We start from the raw sequence: 22,263 nt of genomic DNA, 5'->3' as shown, positions 1-22,263 counted from the left end.
TAAAACTAGATGTGGTAACAGAAGTAGTAACAGTAGAAGTGACATTAGTAGTAGTAACAGTAGAAGAAGCAGTGGTATGGGTGGTGGTAGTAGTAGTAGTAAAAGTAGCAACAGTAGTAGAAGCAGTAACAATGGTAGTAACAGGAGTTGCCTAGCTACTAACAACAGATATGTTACCAGCAGTAGTGATAGAATAAGCAGTGACAGTCATAGTAACAGTAGAAGTAGTAACAGCAGTATTAAAACTAGAAGTAGTAACAGAAGTAGTAACAATAGAAGCAGTGACAATAATAGAAGTAACATTAGAAGAAGAAATGGTAGTGGTAGTAACAGTAGCAGAGCAGGAATAACAGTAGTCAGAACAGTTACGACAGTAGTAAGAGTATTTTTTAGCAGTAACTGTAGTAACAGTAGTAGAAGCAGTAACAATGGAAGTAACAGAAGTTGCCTAGCTATTAACAACAGATATGTTACCAGCAGTAGTGATAGAATAAGCAGTGACAGTCCCAGTAACAGTAGATGTAGTAACATCAGTATTAAAACTATAAGTAGTAACAGAAGTAGTAACAATAGAAGCAGTGACAGTAGTAGAAGAAGTGGTAGTAGAACAGTTACGACAGTAGTAACAGTATTTTTAGCAGTAACTGCTGTAACAGTAGCAGAAGCAGTAACAATGGAAGTAACAGAAGTTGCGTAGCTATTAACAACAGATATGTTACCAGCAGTAGTGATAGTATAAGCAGTGACAGTCCTAGTAACAGTAGATGTAGTAACATCAGTATTAAAACTATAAGTAGTAACAGAAGTAGTAACAATAGAAGCAGTGACAGTAGTAGAAGTAACAGTAGAAGGAGAAGTGGTAGTAGTAGCGGTAGAAGCAATAACAGTGGTAGTAACAGTGGCAGAGCAGGAACAACAGTAGTCAGAACAGTAAACACAGTAGTAACAGTATTTTTAGCAGTAACTGTAGTAACAGTAGTAGAAGCAGTAACAATGGAAGTAACAGGAGTTGCCTAGCTATTAACAACAGATATGTTACCAGCAGTAGTGATAGTATAAGCAGTGACAGTCCTAGTAACAGTAGAAGCAGTAACAGTAGTAGCAAAACTTAGGCTGCGTCCAGAAACCCCAAAAGTGTCTCCTTTTTCCTACCGATCCTCCTCCTCTCCTCCGTGACCCGGAAACTGATTTCGTGAGGCCATCTTGCCGCCTGTCCGAATACCGTAGGAGACGATAGAAGCCGCTTAAAATCCTCCTGTAGGGGGCTTCCAACGGAGGTTACATCTCCTTCCCTCCATTCCTCCTCCTCCTCTCCTCTCCTCGATTCCTCCACCTTCTTCCGGGGTAGGAGAGGAGGAGTAGGAAAGGAGGAGTAGGAGAGGAGGAGTAGCAAAAGTTTCTGGACGCAGCCCCAGATGTGGTAACAGTAGTAGTAAAACTAGAAGTAGTAACAGTAGTAATACAACTAGAAGTAGTAACAGTAGTAGTAAAACTAGAAGTAGTAACAGTAGAAGCAGTAACAGTAGTATTAGTAGTAGTAAACATAGGTATAGCAGTAGCAGTAGTAACATCAGTAACTGTAGTAAACAAATTAGCAATGGAAGTAACAGTAGCAAAGTAGGAATACAGTAGCCAGAACAGTTGCAATAGTGAGTATAGCAGTGAGTATAGCAGTAGCAGTAGTAACAGCTGTAACTGGAGTAACAGTAGTAGAAGCAGTAGTTAAGTAGAAATTGCAGTGTTGAAAATAACAGCAGTGGCTGAAGTAACAGTAGTAGTAATAGTAGCTGGAGCAGAAAAATAATAGAGACATAAGAAATCAAAACAGTAAAATAATCAGTAGCAATTAGCAGTAATAGTAGAAGAAGTGAGAGTAATAAAAGCAGTTACAATGAAAGCAGCAATAACAGCAGATTCACCAGTAGATGATGCAAAGAAGTGATAAGAGTAGTTTAGAAGTGTCAGTATTAATAACTGTATACAGTATACTGCAGAATCATCAGTAAGAGCTGTAACTGTATTAACAGTACTGGAATCAGTAACAGTGGTAGTATTAAAAACAGAGCAGTAACAGGAGTATCAGTAGTAACAGCAGAAGAGAATTGGCCATAAAATCAGGAGACTGGCAGGTGACGTATCTTTGTGGTGCAGCTGCAGTCTGAAATGGCAACGGATGGGGAAAAAATGCAAGAGAAAAGATAAAGAAGACAAGAAGAGAATAGAAAAGAAAGATAAGAGAACAGAAGAGAAATGGACAGAGCCAAGGCAAGACAAAAAGGAGAGAACAAGGCCAAGAGAAGAGAGGTTAGCTGAGGAGAGAAGAAAGGAAGAAAAGAAAAGAGAAAGGAGTGATGAGAAGAGCTCAGGTCTGGCAGGCTGCCGGCTGCTCTGGGGAAAATGAAATGAAAACCCTGAGAGTTTTCTGAATAATAAAAACACCCAACAACATACCGGGGAGATACATTTCTCTCTCTTTCTCTCTCTCCATCTCTCTTTTATATCAGTCTCTGTCTATCATTTTTCTCTAACGCATATCTATTATTAAATAGTAGAAAAAATAAAATAATAGATTCAGTGGTTATGGTATGTGCATGATTTCTGTACGTTACTCTGGTCTTCAGTTATGAAGGTTAGAACATCATCAAACTGTGCACTGGTATTTCTCGGTGGGTTTTCTGTGTTTTATATCTGAATTTTTTATTTTTTTTTTACTCAGTTTCATGAGTCCATTCGTGTTTTCCACATTGCGGAAATCATAGAGCCCTAAATATTCCATTTCTGAAGTTCTGTACATTATAGAAGGCTAATATTAATACACACAGGGGACATATATACAAAATAATCATCAGGGAAGAAAAAAAATCAACCATTGATGGAATAACCTGGTCTGTATTCAGTATATTCAGGTAGTCAGCTGACCTCATTCTTTCAGCACATACTGTTGCTGAACCTAAACCTGCAGAACTGCAACATCAACCCAAGATCATTATAACCCCGCCCCCACAGGCGTGTATGGTAGACACTAGGTATAATGGGTGCATCACTTCTTACAACCGCCTCTCTTCTTATCCTGATGCTCCATCTCTCTGAAACAGGATAAATCTGGACTCATCAGACTCATCACATGACTTTGTTCTTCCATTGATCCAGAGTCAAATCTTTATGTTTCCTAGCAAAGTAAAGCTGTTTTTGTTGGTTAGCTCCATTAATAAGTGCTTTTATTAGAGCTACACAGCCCTTGAGTTCATTTCATTGCATTGTGTGTGCGGGAAAGCTCTTACTTTCATTATTAAACATATGAGTGAGTTCTATAGTTTATTGTTTTTCTACCACTTGATTTCACCAAACGTTTATGCGTTTTTTTTTTTATTTTCAGACCACATTCCTTCCTGGAAGATGATGTTTCCTCACTTTCCTTCAACTGTTTAATAATACAGTTTTGGACACTGCAAAAACATTATTCTTAGCAAGGGAAATGAACTAGTTTTAAGGCAATACAAAATATATAGTTTTACTTATTTTAGGAATATGATCTTCTTTAGTCTCACTTAGAATTGTCACCTTTTTTAAAGTGATTTAGACTCAAAAAAAGCACAAAAAGTTACTAGTCAATTATATTGATTCTTTTGAAAGAATTTTTGCTTGATTTAAGCTTATTTTACTCATTTTGAAACTTTGTGATTGCTTATTTTAAAAAAATCTTACTAAAAAAAAGTTTGCTCACCCAATTGGTGAGCATTGATTTTTTTTTCTTAATTTAAGAATTTACAATTTACATATATTGTGTCTCGTTTTTGCCAATGGATTTTTTGCAGTGTAACCCGATTTTAGTAATTTCAGCTACAGTCTTCTTAGATGTTTCCTGTGATGGATGCATGCCACTAATTTGACTTGATTTCTAAAACAGAACATACAGTTTTTCCCATGACCACAGTGTCTTTTTACATGGTTATTTAACAAATGAGAAGCTACTCTCTGCATCAGCTAGGGTTAAATAACTTGTTGCCAAGTGAAATATAATCACCCTTGCAGAAAGAGGGAGAGAGAGAGAGGGATTTAGGCTGGAGCTCTGGCTGAAGCGGATGAAGCGAGTGTGTAGGGGGAGTGGAATGGAGAGAGGAATGGAAGGATGGAGAGGAGTGTGTGTGTGTGTGTGTGTGTGTGCCCACCTCATTAGCTGAGGCTCATTTGATTATGTAAGCACCCGGCGCTCTGACACTCGGCCTATTTTTATCCCGTCTCCCACGCCCCGTCCCGACCAGTCAACCCTGTTACAGAGTCTGCATCCACACCGTCGCACCATCATTATGTAATACGTGACAGACACACACACACACACACACACACACACAGACTGAGACACTTTTCATTGCGGTCTAGAAGACATTTGCACACTAATGATACGTAGAGTACACAGAAGTGTGATAAACACACACACACACACACACACTTACAGACAGCGAGATAGACATTACACATACACTCAGCTGGAGCCTGGAGGTGTGTTTACACATGTATGAGAGAGAGAGAGAGATAGAGACAAAAAGAGAGACAGAGACAGAAATACAGAGAGACAGAAAAAGTAATAGAAATAATAGAAATAATTCTATCTATTATTATTGCTGTTATTGTTACTATTGTCATTATTGTTGCTTTTATTGTCATTGTTTCTTTTTATTTATGTTTCTGGTAATATTTTCAGTGATGTCGTACTACAGGGGTTGCACAATGAAACTGAAACAGGAGAGTTGAGGTGCACATTGAATTCTGCCGTGATTTGATCAGCCGTGGTTTTGTGTTTTTTGGATACAATCCTTGTTATCACCCGAACATCCCTTTCCCTTTCCGCTGTAAGAGCTTCCTCTTACAGCGTCCACAGTTAATCCTGTTGGATGTGGTTGGTCCTTCTTGGTGGTATGCTGACATTACCCTGGATACCGTGGCTCTTGATGCATCACAAAGACTTGCTGTCTTGGTCACAGATGCACCAGCAAGACGTGCACCAACAATTTGTCCTCTTTTGAACTCTGGTATTTCACCCATAATGTTGTGTGCATTGTAATATTTAGAGCAGAACTGTGCTCTTACCCTGCTAATTGAACCTTCACACTCTGCTCTTACTGGTGCAATGTGCAATTAATGAAGATTGAACACCAGGCTGCTCCAATTTAACCATGAAACCTCCCACAGTAAAATGACAGGTGTTTCAGTTTCATTGTTCAACCCCTGTATATGTTCAGTTTTTATGCTTCAGAGAGAGAGAGTGAGAGAGAGAGAGAGAGAGAGAGAGAGATGCCAGGTAAGATGATGCACACAGCCAAAAGCACTTTCAGCTAAATCTGATCTGCAGAATGTAAGTATAAACTCAGTCCTACAGGCCAGAGTATAGACCTGTTTCTATAATTACATTATTAACTTATTGTACAATAAATGAACATGAACATAAGAACATATGATAATGGTGATATTTATTGGGTTTAACGTTTTAAAAAATGAATTAAGCAGAGGTTACAGTAGCTGTTGCATTTAAATAATGGAGGTAGAATTACAGTATATTTGTGGCCCGACCTGTGGTGGCTTCACTTTTGAGAGACAATGCTCTGTCCAGCTATACACAGTCTATGGTTTGGAGAGACATGTCATCTGCTGGTGTTGATCCACTGTGTTTTATTATTAAGTCTAAAGTCAGTGCAGTTTTGTTTTCCCACAAAATCTTACAGCACTTCATGCTTCCCTCTGCTACTGACAACTTTTATGGAGATGCAGATTTCATTTTCCAGCAGGATTTGGTACACTGCCCACACTGCTAAAAGTACCAATTGGTATTATATAATATTCTAATTTTCTGAGACACAGATTTTCGAAATAAAATAGTCATTTAGAGCATTTATTTGCAGAAAATGAGAAATGGCTGAAATAACAAAATAATGCATTTTCAGAACTCAAATAATGCAAAGCAAACAAGTTCATATTTATAACGTTTTAAACGTTATCATGTTCTCCTCCACCAGTCTTGCACACTGCTTTTGGATAACTTTATGCCTTTACTCCTGGTGCAAAAATTCAAGCAGTTCAGTTTGGTTTGATGGCTTGTGATCATCCATCTTCCTCTTGATTATATTCCAGAGGTTTTCAATTTGGTAAAAATCAAAGAAACGCATCATTTTTAAGTTTCAAGTAAAGTAACTTTTCACTGATATACTTTATCTGAATTTTTTGACATGCACTAGTATATAAGAAAGCAAGGTGTCCTGAAACTTTTTAACAACAGTGTGTGGATTGGCCTTCTGGAGTGCACTGTGGGCCAGCTGCTCGCCCACACCTCCAACGACCTGCAGCGACTGACCTGCAGCGGAAAACCGGAAAGGAAGCCAGGCTTTAATCCATGTAGCAAAAAATACTGTTCAAATGGAAAATGTGTGTGGAGCCGCTGTAGGGCAGCTGTGTGTATGTGTGTGTGTGTGTGTGTTGGTGTGTGTGGGAGTGAGAGAGAAGGTGAGGGGTGAGTGTAGTGTGAGGTGTAATGTAACGGTGTGACCCTCCTCCTCCTCCTGATGTTGTGCGAGTGTGAAACAGCTGGAGGGGACATGTTTACCGTGGTGAGGCTCAGAAGGAACAGCATTAGGGTTAAAGTGGTGGAGCAAAAAAAAAAAAAATAAAATAAATAAAATACTGTGTTCAAAATCACTTACTGGAGATTTAGATAAATCCTGCCCTCCTAAAGCACTTCCCATTTTATTAATTCAAATACTTTATTATACAACATTATTACTTGAGTAACACATAATAAATAATATAAGTATAATAAATGTGTTTTTCTACTTTTCAGTGGTGTTTTTTCTTAGTTTATAGGAGTCTAAAAGTCTAAAGCTTTATATACAATCAAATAGACATTTTGTCTCATTCTTCCTCTAAATTCCCACAGTAACATCATTTGAGACTTTCATGAAATAATAGTGCTTTAATAAATCTTTGAATTGTGGTCTATACGTAACAATGTTTAAAATATACTTTATTACTTTATTTCAGTAATTCAGTTCAAAATGTGAAAATGTGAGACTCATTTCTATTTTACGCTTTTATTTATTTTATTGTTGATGTTTATGGCTTACAGCCAATGAAAACCCTCAAAATCAGTGTCTCAGAAAATTTTAATAAAAATATAAAACCAACTAGTACTTCTGGCAGTGTGCCAAGTCCTGCTGGAAAATGAAATCCACATCTCTATAAAAGTTGCCAGCAGAGTGCTGTAAGATTTTGTGGGAAAACAAAACTGCACTGACTTTAGACTTGATAATAAAACACAGTGGATCAACACCAGCAGATGTCCTGTCCCTCTAGTCTAAACCATCACTGATTGGTGGAAACTTCATACTAGAACCTCAAGCAGTTTGGACTGTGTGTCTCTCCACTCTTCCTCCAGACTCTGATCCCTTGATTTACAAATCAAATGTAAAATTTACTGATGATCAGTGATGGTTTGGAGAGTCATGTCATCTGCTGGTGTTGGTGCAGTCGCAAAGAGCATCAAAAATGTTATGATGGAACTGGCACTCATAAGGACTGCTCCAGGTAAGGAAGAGCAAGAATTCCCTCTGTTGTACAGTTCTGAAGTTAACAGCTCCCCAGATAAGAGCACCTAAATGCTTCTTCACAGAGTATTTTGGTTTAACACTTTTAAGTTACTACATGATTTCTTTTGTGTTCCTTCATAGTCTGATAGATCACTTCACTACTCATTTACAGTGTAGGAACATTTCTTGAGGTCAGGACTTGTCAGGGCATGTCAGTGTAAATCAGACATTTATTTTCATTTTCATCAAATTACAGCCAATAACACTGCCGCAGGGTTCGGCTCCGCTAACGAGAGGTGCCTTCAGGCAAATAAAACAGACGTAAGAATAAAAAGCCTTTATTTATTTAACATTGATCAACACAATATACAATAATACAAAAATCAAACCAATGGCAGGACCTTTACAGACGATATAAATCACTGTCTTAAATTACTGCAGCGGTGCTCAGTCACAAATATCAGCCTTAACCAATGAAACGCTCTTATAGAAATGAGATCACCTCATTAAACTGCAGTGAGGCGCACGGCTGCCGCGGTGAACGTCTCAGTCCCAGCAAAGCAGAGTCTACACAAAGAGCTTTTCTGAATCACCTACAGAGGATTTCATCCATGTATGAAACCTTATATGACCTTTACTCAAGAATAACAGTATTAAAAATAATAATATGGCCAAAATTTAATACAATGGTAGGACCAGGCAATACTGAGTTTATGGTCGTTGTGAAATGATTGGATTTAATTTAAGTTGAATGACAATTGTTTTTTTTTTTATATAAAATTTAGTTTTTTGCTCTGTACAATAAAAATATGATTGTTCGGTCCAAACAAACGTCTGGACAGCGTCCAAAAAAAATTAAAATAAAATGAACAAACAAATGATAGTGATGCATAGTGAGTCTAAGGCACAACATTTGAACGCAGCACAATTTCTAAAATAATTAATTTTTCAGCTGTGTGCATCATAATATCATAATGTGCTCAACAAAATCCATAAACCTCAACAGCAGGAGTGCTTCAACCCTTCAACCCGCCAATCAACCAAGCAAACTTCAACAACCCTTCCAAACTAAGCAACGGCTATGACTTATTGATCGTTTCATCACACATAAGCTCATATTTTGCTTAAATGCTCAAAAAAAAAAAAAAAAAAAAGATTCAATTAAATGAACTGTGTCAATTAAATAATATAAAATAATAATAATATATATATATATATAATATACACCCATGCAGCAAATCCAAACTGTTCATTAAAAACACAAACGACAAACAAAACATACAAGACATACGACGACGACGCGTACAGATGACAGCACAGGCAGTGACTGACTCCGCCCACTTGGCTTAATACCGTATATATATGTACATTTAAAGATGAGGCGCATTCAATTCCCTCCTGCTTTAAGACAATAAAATATCTGCGCTTCTGTCTCATCTCTAGTCCTATTAATACCCCGCTGAGACGCCGCCAAGGAAAAGATGGGACAGAAAGAAGAAGGAGGAGGCGGAGTCTGAGGGTGAGACGAGTGTATATATATATATATAAAGTCAGGGCCACATCATGGATACCATGTATATAGAGCGCTGCGTCTGTTCGTCCCGGGTTACAGCATTTCCACATAGTTCTCAGGGATGAGGCCACGCCTGCCCTCCAGCTCTCCTTCCAGCCAGCCTGGCTCCCGCGACGGAGTCACTGCAACACAGAGGAGAGACGAACAGTGAACAGCTGAGTAACAGAACAGCCCAGAGACTCAGAACCAATAAATCACCTCACTGTTAACAACATCAGTTAACTCTTTATACTTCACTTTTATTCACTTATTAAAGAGGATTTAAACCCCTTTAATTTAATCTGAATCCACCCTTAGCTCAAATAAAAAAAAAAGGTTTAAAAAAAGGCTTTAAAAAAATGGGAGGGTTAGTTTGAGAGGGGCACTGGGTGATGTATGGGTTTAGAGATGGAGGAGGAGGAAAAGCTGATTGGCTGAGCTGAAGCAGCAGGAACAGTGTGTCTCTGATAGAGGTAAGAAGCAGTTTAGTTTAGTTTATTTCAGTTTTGAAAAAAAGTGTAGTGACAATTTTATTTTAAATTTATAGAGTGACAGAGTGAACTACACATTCTTAATTCTTCATTGAACAGCTTTACCCCACTGACAGATACATATATGTTTTTTTATTTATTTTTTTATATATTTGTCCTTGCTCTATTTCTTTTAAAATCTACCTATTCCACTTAATGTATAGTTTAGTATAGTCTCTTTGGTTTCAAATGTGGTTTCCCTGAATACAGTTTGGGAGTAAATTATTTTGTGCTTTACACATTATCTGTGAAATATTAAGGTCTACTAAATCACAGAATTTAAAATTAAGTAATTTAATTAATAATTTGTTGGTTGTTTTGCAGATGATTGGACGTCAGCAGAAGGGCGGGGTTATTATTGATTAACTGATTTGCATATTGTGATGATGTGACGATCCTCGCCTATAGCACAGCTAAACCTGAGACGGAGCTGCAGAGGCGGATAAAATCAATACCAAAATAAAAGCCTTTTTTAAGGGTTTGGAAATGTTTTGTTTTAAGCAGGACTGATATGTTTTATTAATTTAAAGGAACACATTTCAGCCATTAATAGAAAAAATATGGTTTAGGGTTTTAGTGTCTCTTTAAGACCTTAAAGGTGCTCTAGAAAAAGTGTACACTGCAAAATACTAAATCTAAAATTAACTAATTTCATGGCAATAAATCTTATTTTTGTCTGATTAAAATAGTTGTCTTAAGCACTGTGAAAGTGTAAAAATATTTTGCTTATTTTAAGTTTTTACTTAGTTTTTGTTTTCTTTACTTAGTTATTAATTTAAACTCAAAATAAGCACAAAAAGTCACTGGTCAAGTTATTTTATTTCTTGTGTCTACATTTAAGCCACAAATCAGAGACTTTTGTTTGATTTAAGTCTAACTTCACTCATTTTGAGATTTAATGATTGCATATTTTAAGAAATCTTACCAAAAAAAGGTTGATTAAGAACACTACTCCTAAAATACACCAAATAATCTTACACTTAGAATGCTTAAAATGACAAAATCTTACCTGAGAAAAGAAAAAAAAAAAAAAAAAAAAAAAAACAAGATCTATTTTTTCCCCACATAGCCTCCTGTTTTATATGTTTTGCACTAAGGCTATATGCTTAAAATAAAAAAATGTATAATCTTAGACATTGTTTATTATATTACAGAGGGATTTATTTTTAATAAACATTTTTATTAAATAATGGGTCTATGCTTCTTCAGTGTTGCAATGTTAATTAACATCATTCTGAACAGATTTCTCTCATTCAAACATCCCAAATATATTTTTAAAAAGCTCAGTTGTAAAACCCTACTTACTAAAATAAGGTTTAAATCGGGCTTGTGCTCAGAAAAACAGTTTATGACGCTGGTCGGGTTGGGCTCAGGCAGAACGTGCATGGGCTCTGGCTGGATTTTTGGGGATTTTTTTTTATCGTTACTACTGCTGTATATAATGCAGTATTAAAAAAAAAAAATGTAATAGTATTTTAAAACGAGTATGGTATTCCAAAATTAAAATTTAGACATATCTGATGTGTCAGATTTCTATTCTGTGTCTATCTAGTACACAGACAAAATAGCGTTCTGTAAATACAGGATTATTTAGCTAAAGTCAATCAAACCCAAATATATATATATATATATATATATATATATATATATATATATATATATATATATATATATATATATGGCGATATGGCTCTAAAATAATATCACGATATTTTAGGGATAAAGATATACTTGGCGATAAAGGAAAACTAAAAATCATTAATTTCAGGAATATAGTATAATGGTATAACAGTATAATTATACTGTGGCAAAATAAATAATACAGCATAAAATAATATAATGCAGCAAAAAATATTGCAGAATATTTAGTGCATGCATATCGTCGCTGTCCAATGAAAAACACTGATCTCCAAAACAGAAAAAACCTTGTAAACTTTCAGTAGAAGTCAATGTAAAAACAGTTTATTTCGGGTCATTTTGAAGAGTTTCTATTAATCTATGCATTAAGAAATTTTGAAACAGTGTAAGGGACAGTTTGTCTGTTCAAATTATGTAGTGAACTAAAAATTAACAAAAATGGAGATAAGTGTTTTTCATTGGACAGTGAAGATATAAACTGCTAACTAAAACAATTATACAATAAATACACCTAAAGCTTCACAGTAAATAATAGACTACTTTTAAGACAGAACAGCCCTATTATCACTATATGGATTTTTAATATCATGATATTTCTGTGTCACGATATATTGTATACGATAAATATATATTAATAGATTAATATATATTTATAAGATGGTTGACAATTAGGATATTTGGTGTATACTGTTGGTTTTTACCTGGATGCCCAACAGTTATGTTTTAAACCACCTTGACCATTAAAGACCAGCTCAGACCAGGTCTGGACTGTTCAGCACTACAGTTCTGAGAGTAAGGAACTGAAGTGTGGAGCTACTTTCAGACCCTCTCGACCCGAGTGTGAGAATTCACTGTGTTATCAGTGTGAAAGGCTTGCTAATTGTGCAGCCATTAGCACGGGTCTGCGGTGGAGCTGGGTCAGGTTAAAAGCCAGAGCGCTGGAGTTGATCTGAAGTGGGAGGAGGACACTGAGGCTGTGAGGAGAGCACGGCCAAGGCATTAGATGTTAGATGCTAAGAGCAGGTCAGATTTAAAGCAGACTAATGTAAAGAAGAGCAGCAGCATTATTAGCTTTAGCTGGGAGACAGAGAGTACAATCAGTAAAGTCCAAGCTGCACTTAGAATCTTCATTTTTAACACTGAAAACTGAAATAGCGCATTTTTCGGCTATAAAGTGCACCAGATTTTACGGCGCATTATTTGACACTAGTAAGGATACCTACAGGGGTTGGACAATGAAACTGAAACACCTGTCATTTTAGTGTGGGAGGTTTCATGGCTAAATTGGAGCAGCCTGGTGTCCAATCTTCATTAATTGCACATTGCACCAGTAAGAGCAGAGTGTGAAGGTTCAATTAGCAGGGTAAGAGCACAGTTCTGCTCAAAATATTACAATGCACACAACATTATGGGTGACATACCAGAGTTCAAAAGAGGACAAATTGTTGGTGCACGTCTTGCTGGAGCATCTGTGACCAAGACAGCAAGTCTTTGTGATGCAACAAGAGCCACGGTATCCAGGGTAATGTCAGCATACCACCAAGAAGGACCAACCACATCCAACAGGATTAACTGTGGACGCTGTAAGAGGAAGCTGTCTGAAAGGGATGTTCGGGTGCTAACCCGGATTGTATCCAAAAAACTTAAAAAAAAAAAACAAAAAAAAAACACGGCTGATCAAATCACGGCACCTCAACTCTCCTGTTTCCACCAGAACTGTCCGTCAACACAATACATTATTGTGTTCTAAAACCAGGTGTTTCAGTTTCATTGTCCAACCACTGTATATAAAAATGAAGAAGGGTGTCACCATGTTTCTCTTTTAATGGGGAAGCATCTAATAAAACAAAACAAGCATTTTTTTTAAGTCAAACGACCGCTGGATGTTAATCTACACAGATCTCTGCCAAAAACCCCCGTTTATTTGCGTAAGACAAGCTTAGTAAACTTAGATAGAGATTTCAGCGAAGTTTCTCCAGCACTAAGGCTGGGTGCGCAGCATTAGCCGCTAACCGCAGCACTTGTGGAACGTAAATGCTGCCATGGCGCTATCAGCTAGCAGCTCTTTCGATGTAGCTTGTTTTAACATGGCAAAGATTCAGACTACAGTCCAATATACTCACCTCTGAATGGCGAAAGAGCTCGCGCTGCGTTTAGTGGCTAATGCTAATGCTGCTGCACCCAGCCTTAGTGCTGGAGAAACTTCACTGAAAACACACCTTTATAACACTGTACTTCAGCAGAGCGGCTTTACCTATTTTGATTTTATTCCTAAAGATTACGGTAATTTAATTTAATCAATACAACTCAGTATTTATTTATTTATTTATTTATTTATTTATACAAACTCATTCTTAATGATATGCCAGGTTAAATAAAAAATATAATAAAAATATTTCTCCCAACAACGTAGTAAAGCAGGAAGACCTGCAAAATCACAGCAGCCCTGATACTCTGAGCCAGGAGTACTCATTTCCTCCCTGCATGATTACAACTTTCCCTCGTCCTCTGTGGACTGATTCAGCAGGACTCTCTCTCTCTCTCGCTCTCGCTCTCGCTCTCTCTCTCTCTCCTTCGTGATATGAGATCAGATTTTCAGCTGGCCGGCCGCTCGGTCCGGCGAATCCAATATCCCGGCGGTTTTCGGGGCGAGCGAGTGAGCGAGCGGCGGCCGATAACGCTCTCACTTACCGTCGGTGAAGATTGCTCCAACCTGGAAGGAAAGTTCCGAATCGTGCTCGGCCTCGCACGAGTACACAGCCTTGGCTTTCATCTGGGTGACACTGAAAAATGGAAGCAATCAGTTAGCAGACCGATTCGCCTTTTCGAGGGAGGGGTGATGGTGGGGTGGGTGTGTAGTGGGGGGGTGGGGGTGTTGGTGGTGTTGGATGGACGGAGCTTTTCAATCTCACAACTGTTCTTGATTTAGACAGAGAAATAGTGTGTGTGTGTTGTTTCTACAAGGTGGAATAGTTCAGACGAAATTCAGTGAAAAGTCATTGAAAGAATTCTGCATTTTAAAACACACTTTCTTCTATAAACTCACACACAAATACAATGCACAATACCACTCAAAAATTTGGACACACTTATATTATTATAGGTGTTCAATATTATTTGTTTTCCTACATTAAATGAATAGTGAAGCGATCCAGACTATGAAGGAACACACAAAGAAACATGTAGTAACTTAAAAGTGTTAAACAAACCAAAATACTCTGTGAAGAAGCATTTAGGTGCTCTTATCTGGGGCGGTCCTGATGAGGGCCAGTTTCATCATAGTCTTTCTTCTTAATTCTTTTGGAACTGACTGACCTTAGTTGAGTAGTTCTTGCTTCTCATAATCTGTATTAGAACATTACTCAAATATTCACTATTCACTGTATACCTGTAACTCTACCTCTTCACTACTTTACAACTGATGCTCTCAAACACAAATTAACCCTTGAAGAGTTCAGCACAGCTGTTAACTGAAAGCCTGAATTCCAGGTGACTCTACCTCATAAAGCTGACTGAGAAAATCCAACAGAGATGTGCAAAACTGTCTAATCTAAGCAAAAGGAAAGATACTTTTGAAATAATCAAAAATACAAAACCTATTCTGGTTTGTTTAACACTTTTTCCGTCAACTAAATAATTTCCATATGCTTTTCTTCATAGTTTGCATGACTTCAGTATTAATCTACAATGCAGAACATTTTAAAATAATGAAAAAAAAAAAAAAAAAACACAAAACATTGAATTTAAGGTGTGTCTAAACTTTTGGTACTTTTACTCTGTACTTTTACTAGCATTTTGTGCAAAGTTTTAATGTACAAATTGAAAGGAGGCTCAGATAGAGGCTCAGTTAAAGATTTAAAAAACGTAATTTAATCACATTTAAATACACATTATTAAAAACTTGGTCTTGAGAAAAATAATAGTTTTATTGCATTTAGTCATGATTAATCATAGTTGTGATTCAGTTGTGATTAATTCAATTACTTTGTTTTAATGATTGATAGACACAACCATTCGTTATAATGTTTATTTAAATATTTAAAACATTAAAACTCTATTTGATGGAGTTTTTGGATTTTTTTTTTTTTTTTTTTAAATAAGCACTTTTTAAAATTTTGGATAGTCCTGTAAACACACACACACACACAGATACACACCCAGTTCTTGTGCACAGCCACCTACAGGAGCCGTACACGTGGCCTGAATAACAGAAGCATTGAGCCAATAATCACACAGCAGCTTCAATTCACAATGAAGAGCGATTCAAAGGCAAGCCCTGCAGCAGCAGCAGCAGCCGCCGCGGCCGCCAGGCTCTCCAGCGCTTCCCCGGATATCACTCTCAGCCCTGAATAACCTGCAGAACTGCAGAGCAGCGGCTCGCTAAAACTTTCAAAGGCTGCGGGAAGGGAAAAGCAGTACAAATGCACTTAAAGCTCACTACAAAACCCGCCTTTTTCTTTAACAAAGCGAGGCGTTTCAGACTGAACACTGTTAAAATGTCATAGCCGGCTGGACCCGGACCCGACCAACCCCACCAGTACTCACTTATCTCTCTGCTATTCAGAGAGAAGCACCGAGCGAGAGCTCCGCACCTGCCAGAGCCATAAATATTTCATACATTGCCTCAGAGCAACAGCGCTGTGAGTTTTTTAGGGGGAAGGCTCGAGTCAAAACACTGCACCCAGACTGACAGACGGAGGAAAGACTGAGGAAAGTTTGCTGTGGATGTAAAGATGGGCAATAAGATGAGAATTTAATGCATATTGCGAATTTGTAAAGTTCTTTATGGTATCATTAGCCAATGCTTATTTTTATATTAGGGCTGCACAATATTGCAAAATAAATAAATAAATAAATAAATAAAAACCAAAATCAGACCACAGCTCCAGACTAACTTTTTTCACAATCATCCCAGATCTTTGTATTATTTGTGTATTTGGTATCACTTAATTTGGATGGTCCATATATATATGTGTATATATATATATATATGTGTATATATATATATATATATATATATATATATATATATATATATATATATATATATATATATATATGTATATACCTTACCTTACTTCATCCTACACTGCAAAAAAATTGTTGGCAAAAACTAGACAAAATATGTGTAAATTAAGATGTATATGCTTAAATTAAGCAAACACAAAAGGTGGTATATTCTTGGCAGTATGACAACCCTAATACACAAGAAAAGTGTAGTAAGTGCATATTAAAATATGCATTTAAATACATATTAAACATACTATTTTGGAACAACCTATGGCAACTTAAGTATATTTCAGTTGTAATCAAGCTATATATTTAAACACAACAAAAAAGCATTAAAGTGTGAACTTAAGTAGATTTAGAACTTAAGTAGTGTTTTTTAAACATCCTTTTTAATACACTTCAAATATATTCTAAATGTACTACTTCATGTATTGATGCACATATTGTGTACACCTTAACGCTACTGTAAAAAAAAATACACTAAAGTATTTAATACACTAAAGCAGTATTTAATGTCTCTCTCTCTCTCTCTCTCTCTCTCTCTCTGTCTCTCTCTCTCTATATATATATATATATATATATATATATATATATATATATACACAGTGCCCTCCATAATTATTGGCACCCCTGGTTAAGATGTGTTCTTTAGCTTCTCATAAATTGAGTTTAATATAATAATAATAATATAGGACCACGATGGAAAAAAAGAGTAAAATACAACCTTTAACTCAAGTGAATTTATTCAGTAGGAAAAAATCCCACATTAAGAAATAATTATTTAACATCAAATCATGTGTGCCACAATTATTAGCACCCCTGATGTTAATACTTTGTACAACCCCCTTTTGCCAACAAAACAGCACCTAATCTTCTCCTGTAATGTTTCACAAGATGGGAGAATACAGAAAGAGGGATCTTTGACCATTCCTCTTTGCACATTCTCTCTAAATCATCCAACGACCTGGGTCCTCTCCTCTGCACTCTCCTCTTCAGCTCACCCCACAGGTTTTCAATGGGGTTGAGGTCTGGGGACTGAGATGGCCATGGGAGGAGCTTGATTCTGTGTGCGGTGAACCATTTCTGTGTAGATTTGGCCAGATGTTTAGGGTCATTATCTTGCTGAAAGACCCAGTGACGACCCATCTTCAGCTTTCGGGCAGAAGCCACCAGATTTTGTTTTAAAATGTCCTGGTATTTTAGAGCATTCATGATGCCATGCACCCTAACAAGGTTCCCAGGGCCTTTAGAAGAGAAACAGGCCCACAGCATCACTGATCCCCCGCCGTATTTCACAGTGGGCATGAGATGCTTTTCTGCATACTCAGCTCTTGTGTTACGCCAGACCCACTTAGAGCATTTGTTGCCAAAAAGCTCTATCTTTGTTTCATCTGACCAAAGCACACGGTCCCAGTTGAAGTCATAGTGCCGCTTAGCAAACTCCAAACGTTTGCGTTTATGATTGTGAGTGAGAAATGGTTTCTTCCGTGCATGCCTCCCAAACAGCTTGTTGGCATGTAGATAGCGCCTGATGGTTGTTTTGGAGACTTTGTGACCCCAAGAAGCTACCATTTGTTGCAATTCTGTAACAGTGAGCTTTGGAGAACTTTTTATTTCTCTTATCATCCTCCTCACTGTGCGTGGTGGCAAAATAAACTTGCGTCCTCGTCCAGGCTTGTTTACCACTGTTCCAGTTGTTTTAAACTTCTTAATAATTCCTCTGACAGTAGATATGGACAGGTGTAGGCGAGTAGCGATTTTCTTGTAGCCATTGCCTGACTTGTGAAGGTCAACACACATCTGCCTCACTTGAATGGTATGTTCCTTTGTCTTTCCCATGTTGAAGATAAATGGCCTCTGTGTCACGTCATATTTATACCCCAGGGAAACAGGAAGTTGTGAATTACTAATTAAATGTTCCTACATACTCTGATCAACTTCGTAAACTACTGTAGAAGTGACAGAAATACTTTTATTAAATTTATTTCCTAAGAATTGTTAGGGGTGCCAATAATTGTGGAACAGGTGATTTTATGAAGAATAATTATTTCTTAGTCAGGGATTTTATTTCCCCCTTAAAATTTACTTGAGTTAAAGGTTGTATTTTACTCTTTTTTTCCATCGTGGTCCTATATTATTTTGAACAAAACTCAATTTATGAGAAGCTAAAGAACACATCTTAACCAGGGGTGCCAATAATTATGGAGGGCACTGTATATATATATATATATATATATATATATATATATATATATATATATATATATATATATATATATATATTTTTTTTTTTTTTTTTTTTTTAATTATCAATACAAAAATACATTTTATGGAAATACAGAGAAAGTATATTTAATAGAGATATTAGATATGAAAGTTTCATACATTTAGTATATATATATTTTTTGTAAATCTACTGCAATATGAAAGTGCATAATATGAAGTGCATGCATATAACCTACAAACATTAAAGCTTCACAGTAAATAGCAGCATAAATACAAAATAAACTGCTATCACAATAAGACAATAAAAAAGAACAATAAATTATGTCTACAATACGATATAGCACATCCCCAGTTTATTTTTTGTATTGTAAAGTGTTATAAGCACTGATTGACTGGATGATGTGCAGCAAACAATACTGATGCCTTTTTCCTATTTGTTTTTACATCAAATTTTTGATAAATAAGGTGTATTTTTAAAATATACACAATATCATCTTTCAATATCGTGATATTAAATTTTGGCTATATTGCGCAGCTCTACGTGGATGTCCTGAGGAGCAAAATCTCTTGACTGTGGTGTTTTTTTTATTATATATTTTTGTATTTTTTGAAGCAGGACTTTTCTGGAACCTGTTTGCATGAGTGGTGCTAACGGGTTGTGAAGCAAATGCATTTGACCGGCTGCCATCGAGCATCAGTCATTTGAGTTGGAAAGTTAATGTGGTTTCTTGTCTGGAGCTGAACTGTAGATCATCCTAATGACTGTAATGTGTGTGTCACTGTGTGTGTGTGTGTGTGTGTGTGTGTGTGTGTGTGTGTGTGTGTGTGTGTGTGTGTGTGTGTGTGTGTGTGTGTGTTTCCGTAGCTGAAAGGAATGTGTGTGGTTATTTGTGAATCTACAGAGGGAAAAGGAAGTTGGAGAGAAAGTGAATATGTGAGGTGTGAGGCCTGAGTGTGTGTGTGTGTGTGTGAGTGTGTGTGTGTGTGTGTGTTGTGTGGGAGAGAGAGCGAGAAAGTGGACGAATTAATTGTTGTGTGAATCACAATCAATGACGCACAATAGGAAGGATTTCTCTACACTTTCTGCTCAAGATCTGAATTATAGCAGCTCATCTGTTAAACATGGTGGCGGGGGGTTCTGAAATATAAAGGGAGGCGTGTTTTCTTTCTTTTTATGATTTTTTACATTGTAAATTGAACATTGAAGACTATATTAAAGCTATACAGGAACACATGCAGAATAATTCTATAAATAAAATGTGTTAAATAAACCAGAATATGTTTTATACTTTAGATTATTCTGTATAAGTATAAATAAGTACATTTATCTTTGACTACAGATCTGCACACTCTTGGTTTTAATTTTAATCTCAGTGTCTTCATGAGGGAGAATCACCTGGAAAAGTTTTCTCAGCATCTTAAAGAAAGGAGTTCCTGGAGGTGCTGAACAATAGTTGCTGCTTTTCCTTCAAGCTGTGAATCTCCAGCTCATCCCAATTAAATCACCTCAAATCACCATCTCAGTTCATCAGGATTAGATCAGAGGATTAATGTGGAGGATAAACACTTTTTTACTGTTTACTATTATTTTCTACAATATAGAAAATAAATTAAATAAATAAAGAAAGAAAAAAACATTGAATGAGGAGGTGTGTCCAAACCTTTGACTGGTACTGTATATATCTCTTCTACAGAGACATATTAAGGCAATACTTCTTACAGTAAAGCAGCTAAATGCATTCATTAGAAGGGGTGTCCACAAATGATGGGACATATAGGGACGGTTTAAAATGCTGTAAAGTCAGGACTAGGCCTAATCACTGTATGGGGAAACACTGGTTTCCACAGGGATACTTTTTGTGTGTTTTTTTGTTCTATTTTACATATATATATTATTCATATATATTAAATGTTGATTTAAAATTAGTATTTCTTTTTTTTTTTTCATTCTATTTTCTATTATTTCTAATTTCTTATTAAATGTTTTCAATCCATTTTAAACTCTAAATGCTCGTCAACATTGTAAATGAGGGTCACCTTCAATGTTTTTCCCAAGTGAAAAATAAAGGTTGATTGATTAACCCAGGTATTGGACTGTGCAGCATTTTGGAAGGAGACAATAAAGTGCACTTAAAATCCTTTATTTTCCCCCAAAAATCGACATGGTGCCTTATAATCTGCTGGCTTTATGTATACATTCTACCAGTCAGGTATTAAGGAGCAGTAAAACCACTCTGCTGAAGTACAGAGTTATAAGGGTGAGTTTTCAGTAAAGTTTCTCCAGCACTAAGGCTAGGTGCAGCAGCATTAGCATTAGCTGCTAACCACCGTAGCGCTAGCTCTTTTGCCATTCAGACATGAGTTTATCGGACTTTAACACTGAAACATGCAGACTACAAGCAAGCCGAACCACTTGCTAAAAGAGCCCTGGGTTATCAGAACACTCAGGGCTCCTCAGTCTAGTGCTATCTAGCGACATTTACGTCATGCTAGCGATGCGGTTAGTGGCTAATGCTCATGCTGCTGCACCAAGCCTTAGTGCTGGAGATACCTCTCTGAAAACTCACCATTCACTGAAAAATCCTCCCTAAACTAAACATTAAATTAGTAAAAATGAGCTGTTGTTTTGCCTCAGTGGTTCTAGTGCTACTGTTTTTCCAGTGTTTTTTGGCAGTAGGCGGGGCCAAGTTACTGTTTCATTGGTTTATAAACTTGTTTATTGGCTAACTGGTTTATGGTCTATTTTGATGGACAGCTCTGAAATAGTGTTAAACACAAAAAAATCTTTTAAAATAAAGACAATACATTACATCTATTGCAATGGATGCAGGATCTGAAAGGGTTAATTCCTTTTCTGGGTGAACAAGAGTTCACCATAAGGGTGAGTTTCAATGAAGTTTCTCCAACACTAAGGCTGGGTGCAGCAGCATTAGCATTAGCCGCTAACCGCAGTGCTAGCTCTTTTTACGTTAAGAGGCCAGTATATTGAACTGTATTTTGAATATTTTGAATACAATATAATATACAATATAATATTTTGAATACAATTCGAAGTGGCATTTACGTCATGCTAGCGATGCTATGCGGTTAGCTGCTAATGCTAATGCTGCTGCACCCAGCCTTAGTGCTGGAGAAACTTCACTGAAAACTCACCCTTCACTGTAAAAAATTAAATGATTAAAAAGTGCTCTAAATCACATTAAATTAAATGAGTAAAAATGAGCTGTTGCTTTGGCTCAATGGTTCTAGTGGTACTGTTTTCCCAGTGTTTTTTTGCAGTAGGTGGGGTCAAGTTACTGTTTCGTTGGTTTATAAACTTGTTTATTGGCTCAAATAGTGTTATACACAACAAAACATTAAAAAATAAAGACAATACATGATATTTATTGTAATGGATGCAGGGTCTGAAAGTGTTAATTCCTTTTCTGGGTGAACAAGAGTTCACCATAAGGGTGAGTTTCAGTGAAGTTTCTCCAACACTAAGGCTAGGTGCAGCAGCATTAGCATTAGCCGCTAACCGCAGTGCTAGCTGTTTCGACGTTGAGAGGCCAGTATATTGGACTGTATTTTGAATATTTACCGTGTTAAAATAAGCTACGTGGGACAAACCGCTAGCTGATAGAGCTCTGGGTTACCGGACACTCAGGGTTCCTCAGTCTAGTGCTATTAAGTGGCATTTACCTCATGCTAGCGATGCGGTTAGCTGCTAATGCTAATGCTGCTGCACCCAGCC

General features: G+C 36.8%; 1 protein-coding gene across 2 annotated transcripts in view; it reads right to left on the bottom strand.

Annotated features, from left to right (window-relative positions):
• Positions 1-7,896: 7,896 nt before the first annotated feature.
• arhgap10 (Rho GTPase activating protein 10) overlaps positions 7,897-22,263 on the bottom strand; it is a 197,567-nt gene continuing 183,200 nt past the window's right edge. For both annotated transcript variants that reach the window (XM_022684445.2, XM_022684446.2), the window contains 2 exons: positions 13,986-14,077; positions 7,897-9,269 (listed from right to left, as the gene is read on the bottom strand). In XM_022684445.2, coding sequence (XP_022540166.2) covers positions 9,181-9,269; positions 13,986-14,077 — 181 coding nt within the window. In that variant the 3' untranslated portion in view covers positions 7,897-9,180. The remainder of the gene's footprint in view (positions 9,270-13,985; positions 14,078-22,263) is intronic.

The sequence above is a fragment of the Astyanax mexicanus genome, chromosome 7 (genome assembly GCF_023375975.1).
Source record: "Astyanax mexicanus isolate ESR-SI-001 chromosome 7, AstMex3_surface, whole genome shotgun sequence".
In the NCBI taxonomy this organism is placed as follows: Eukaryota; Metazoa; Chordata; class Actinopteri; order Characiformes; family Acestrorhamphidae; genus Astyanax; species Astyanax mexicanus.
This window is presented reverse-complemented; position numbering and strand designations above follow the sequence as displayed.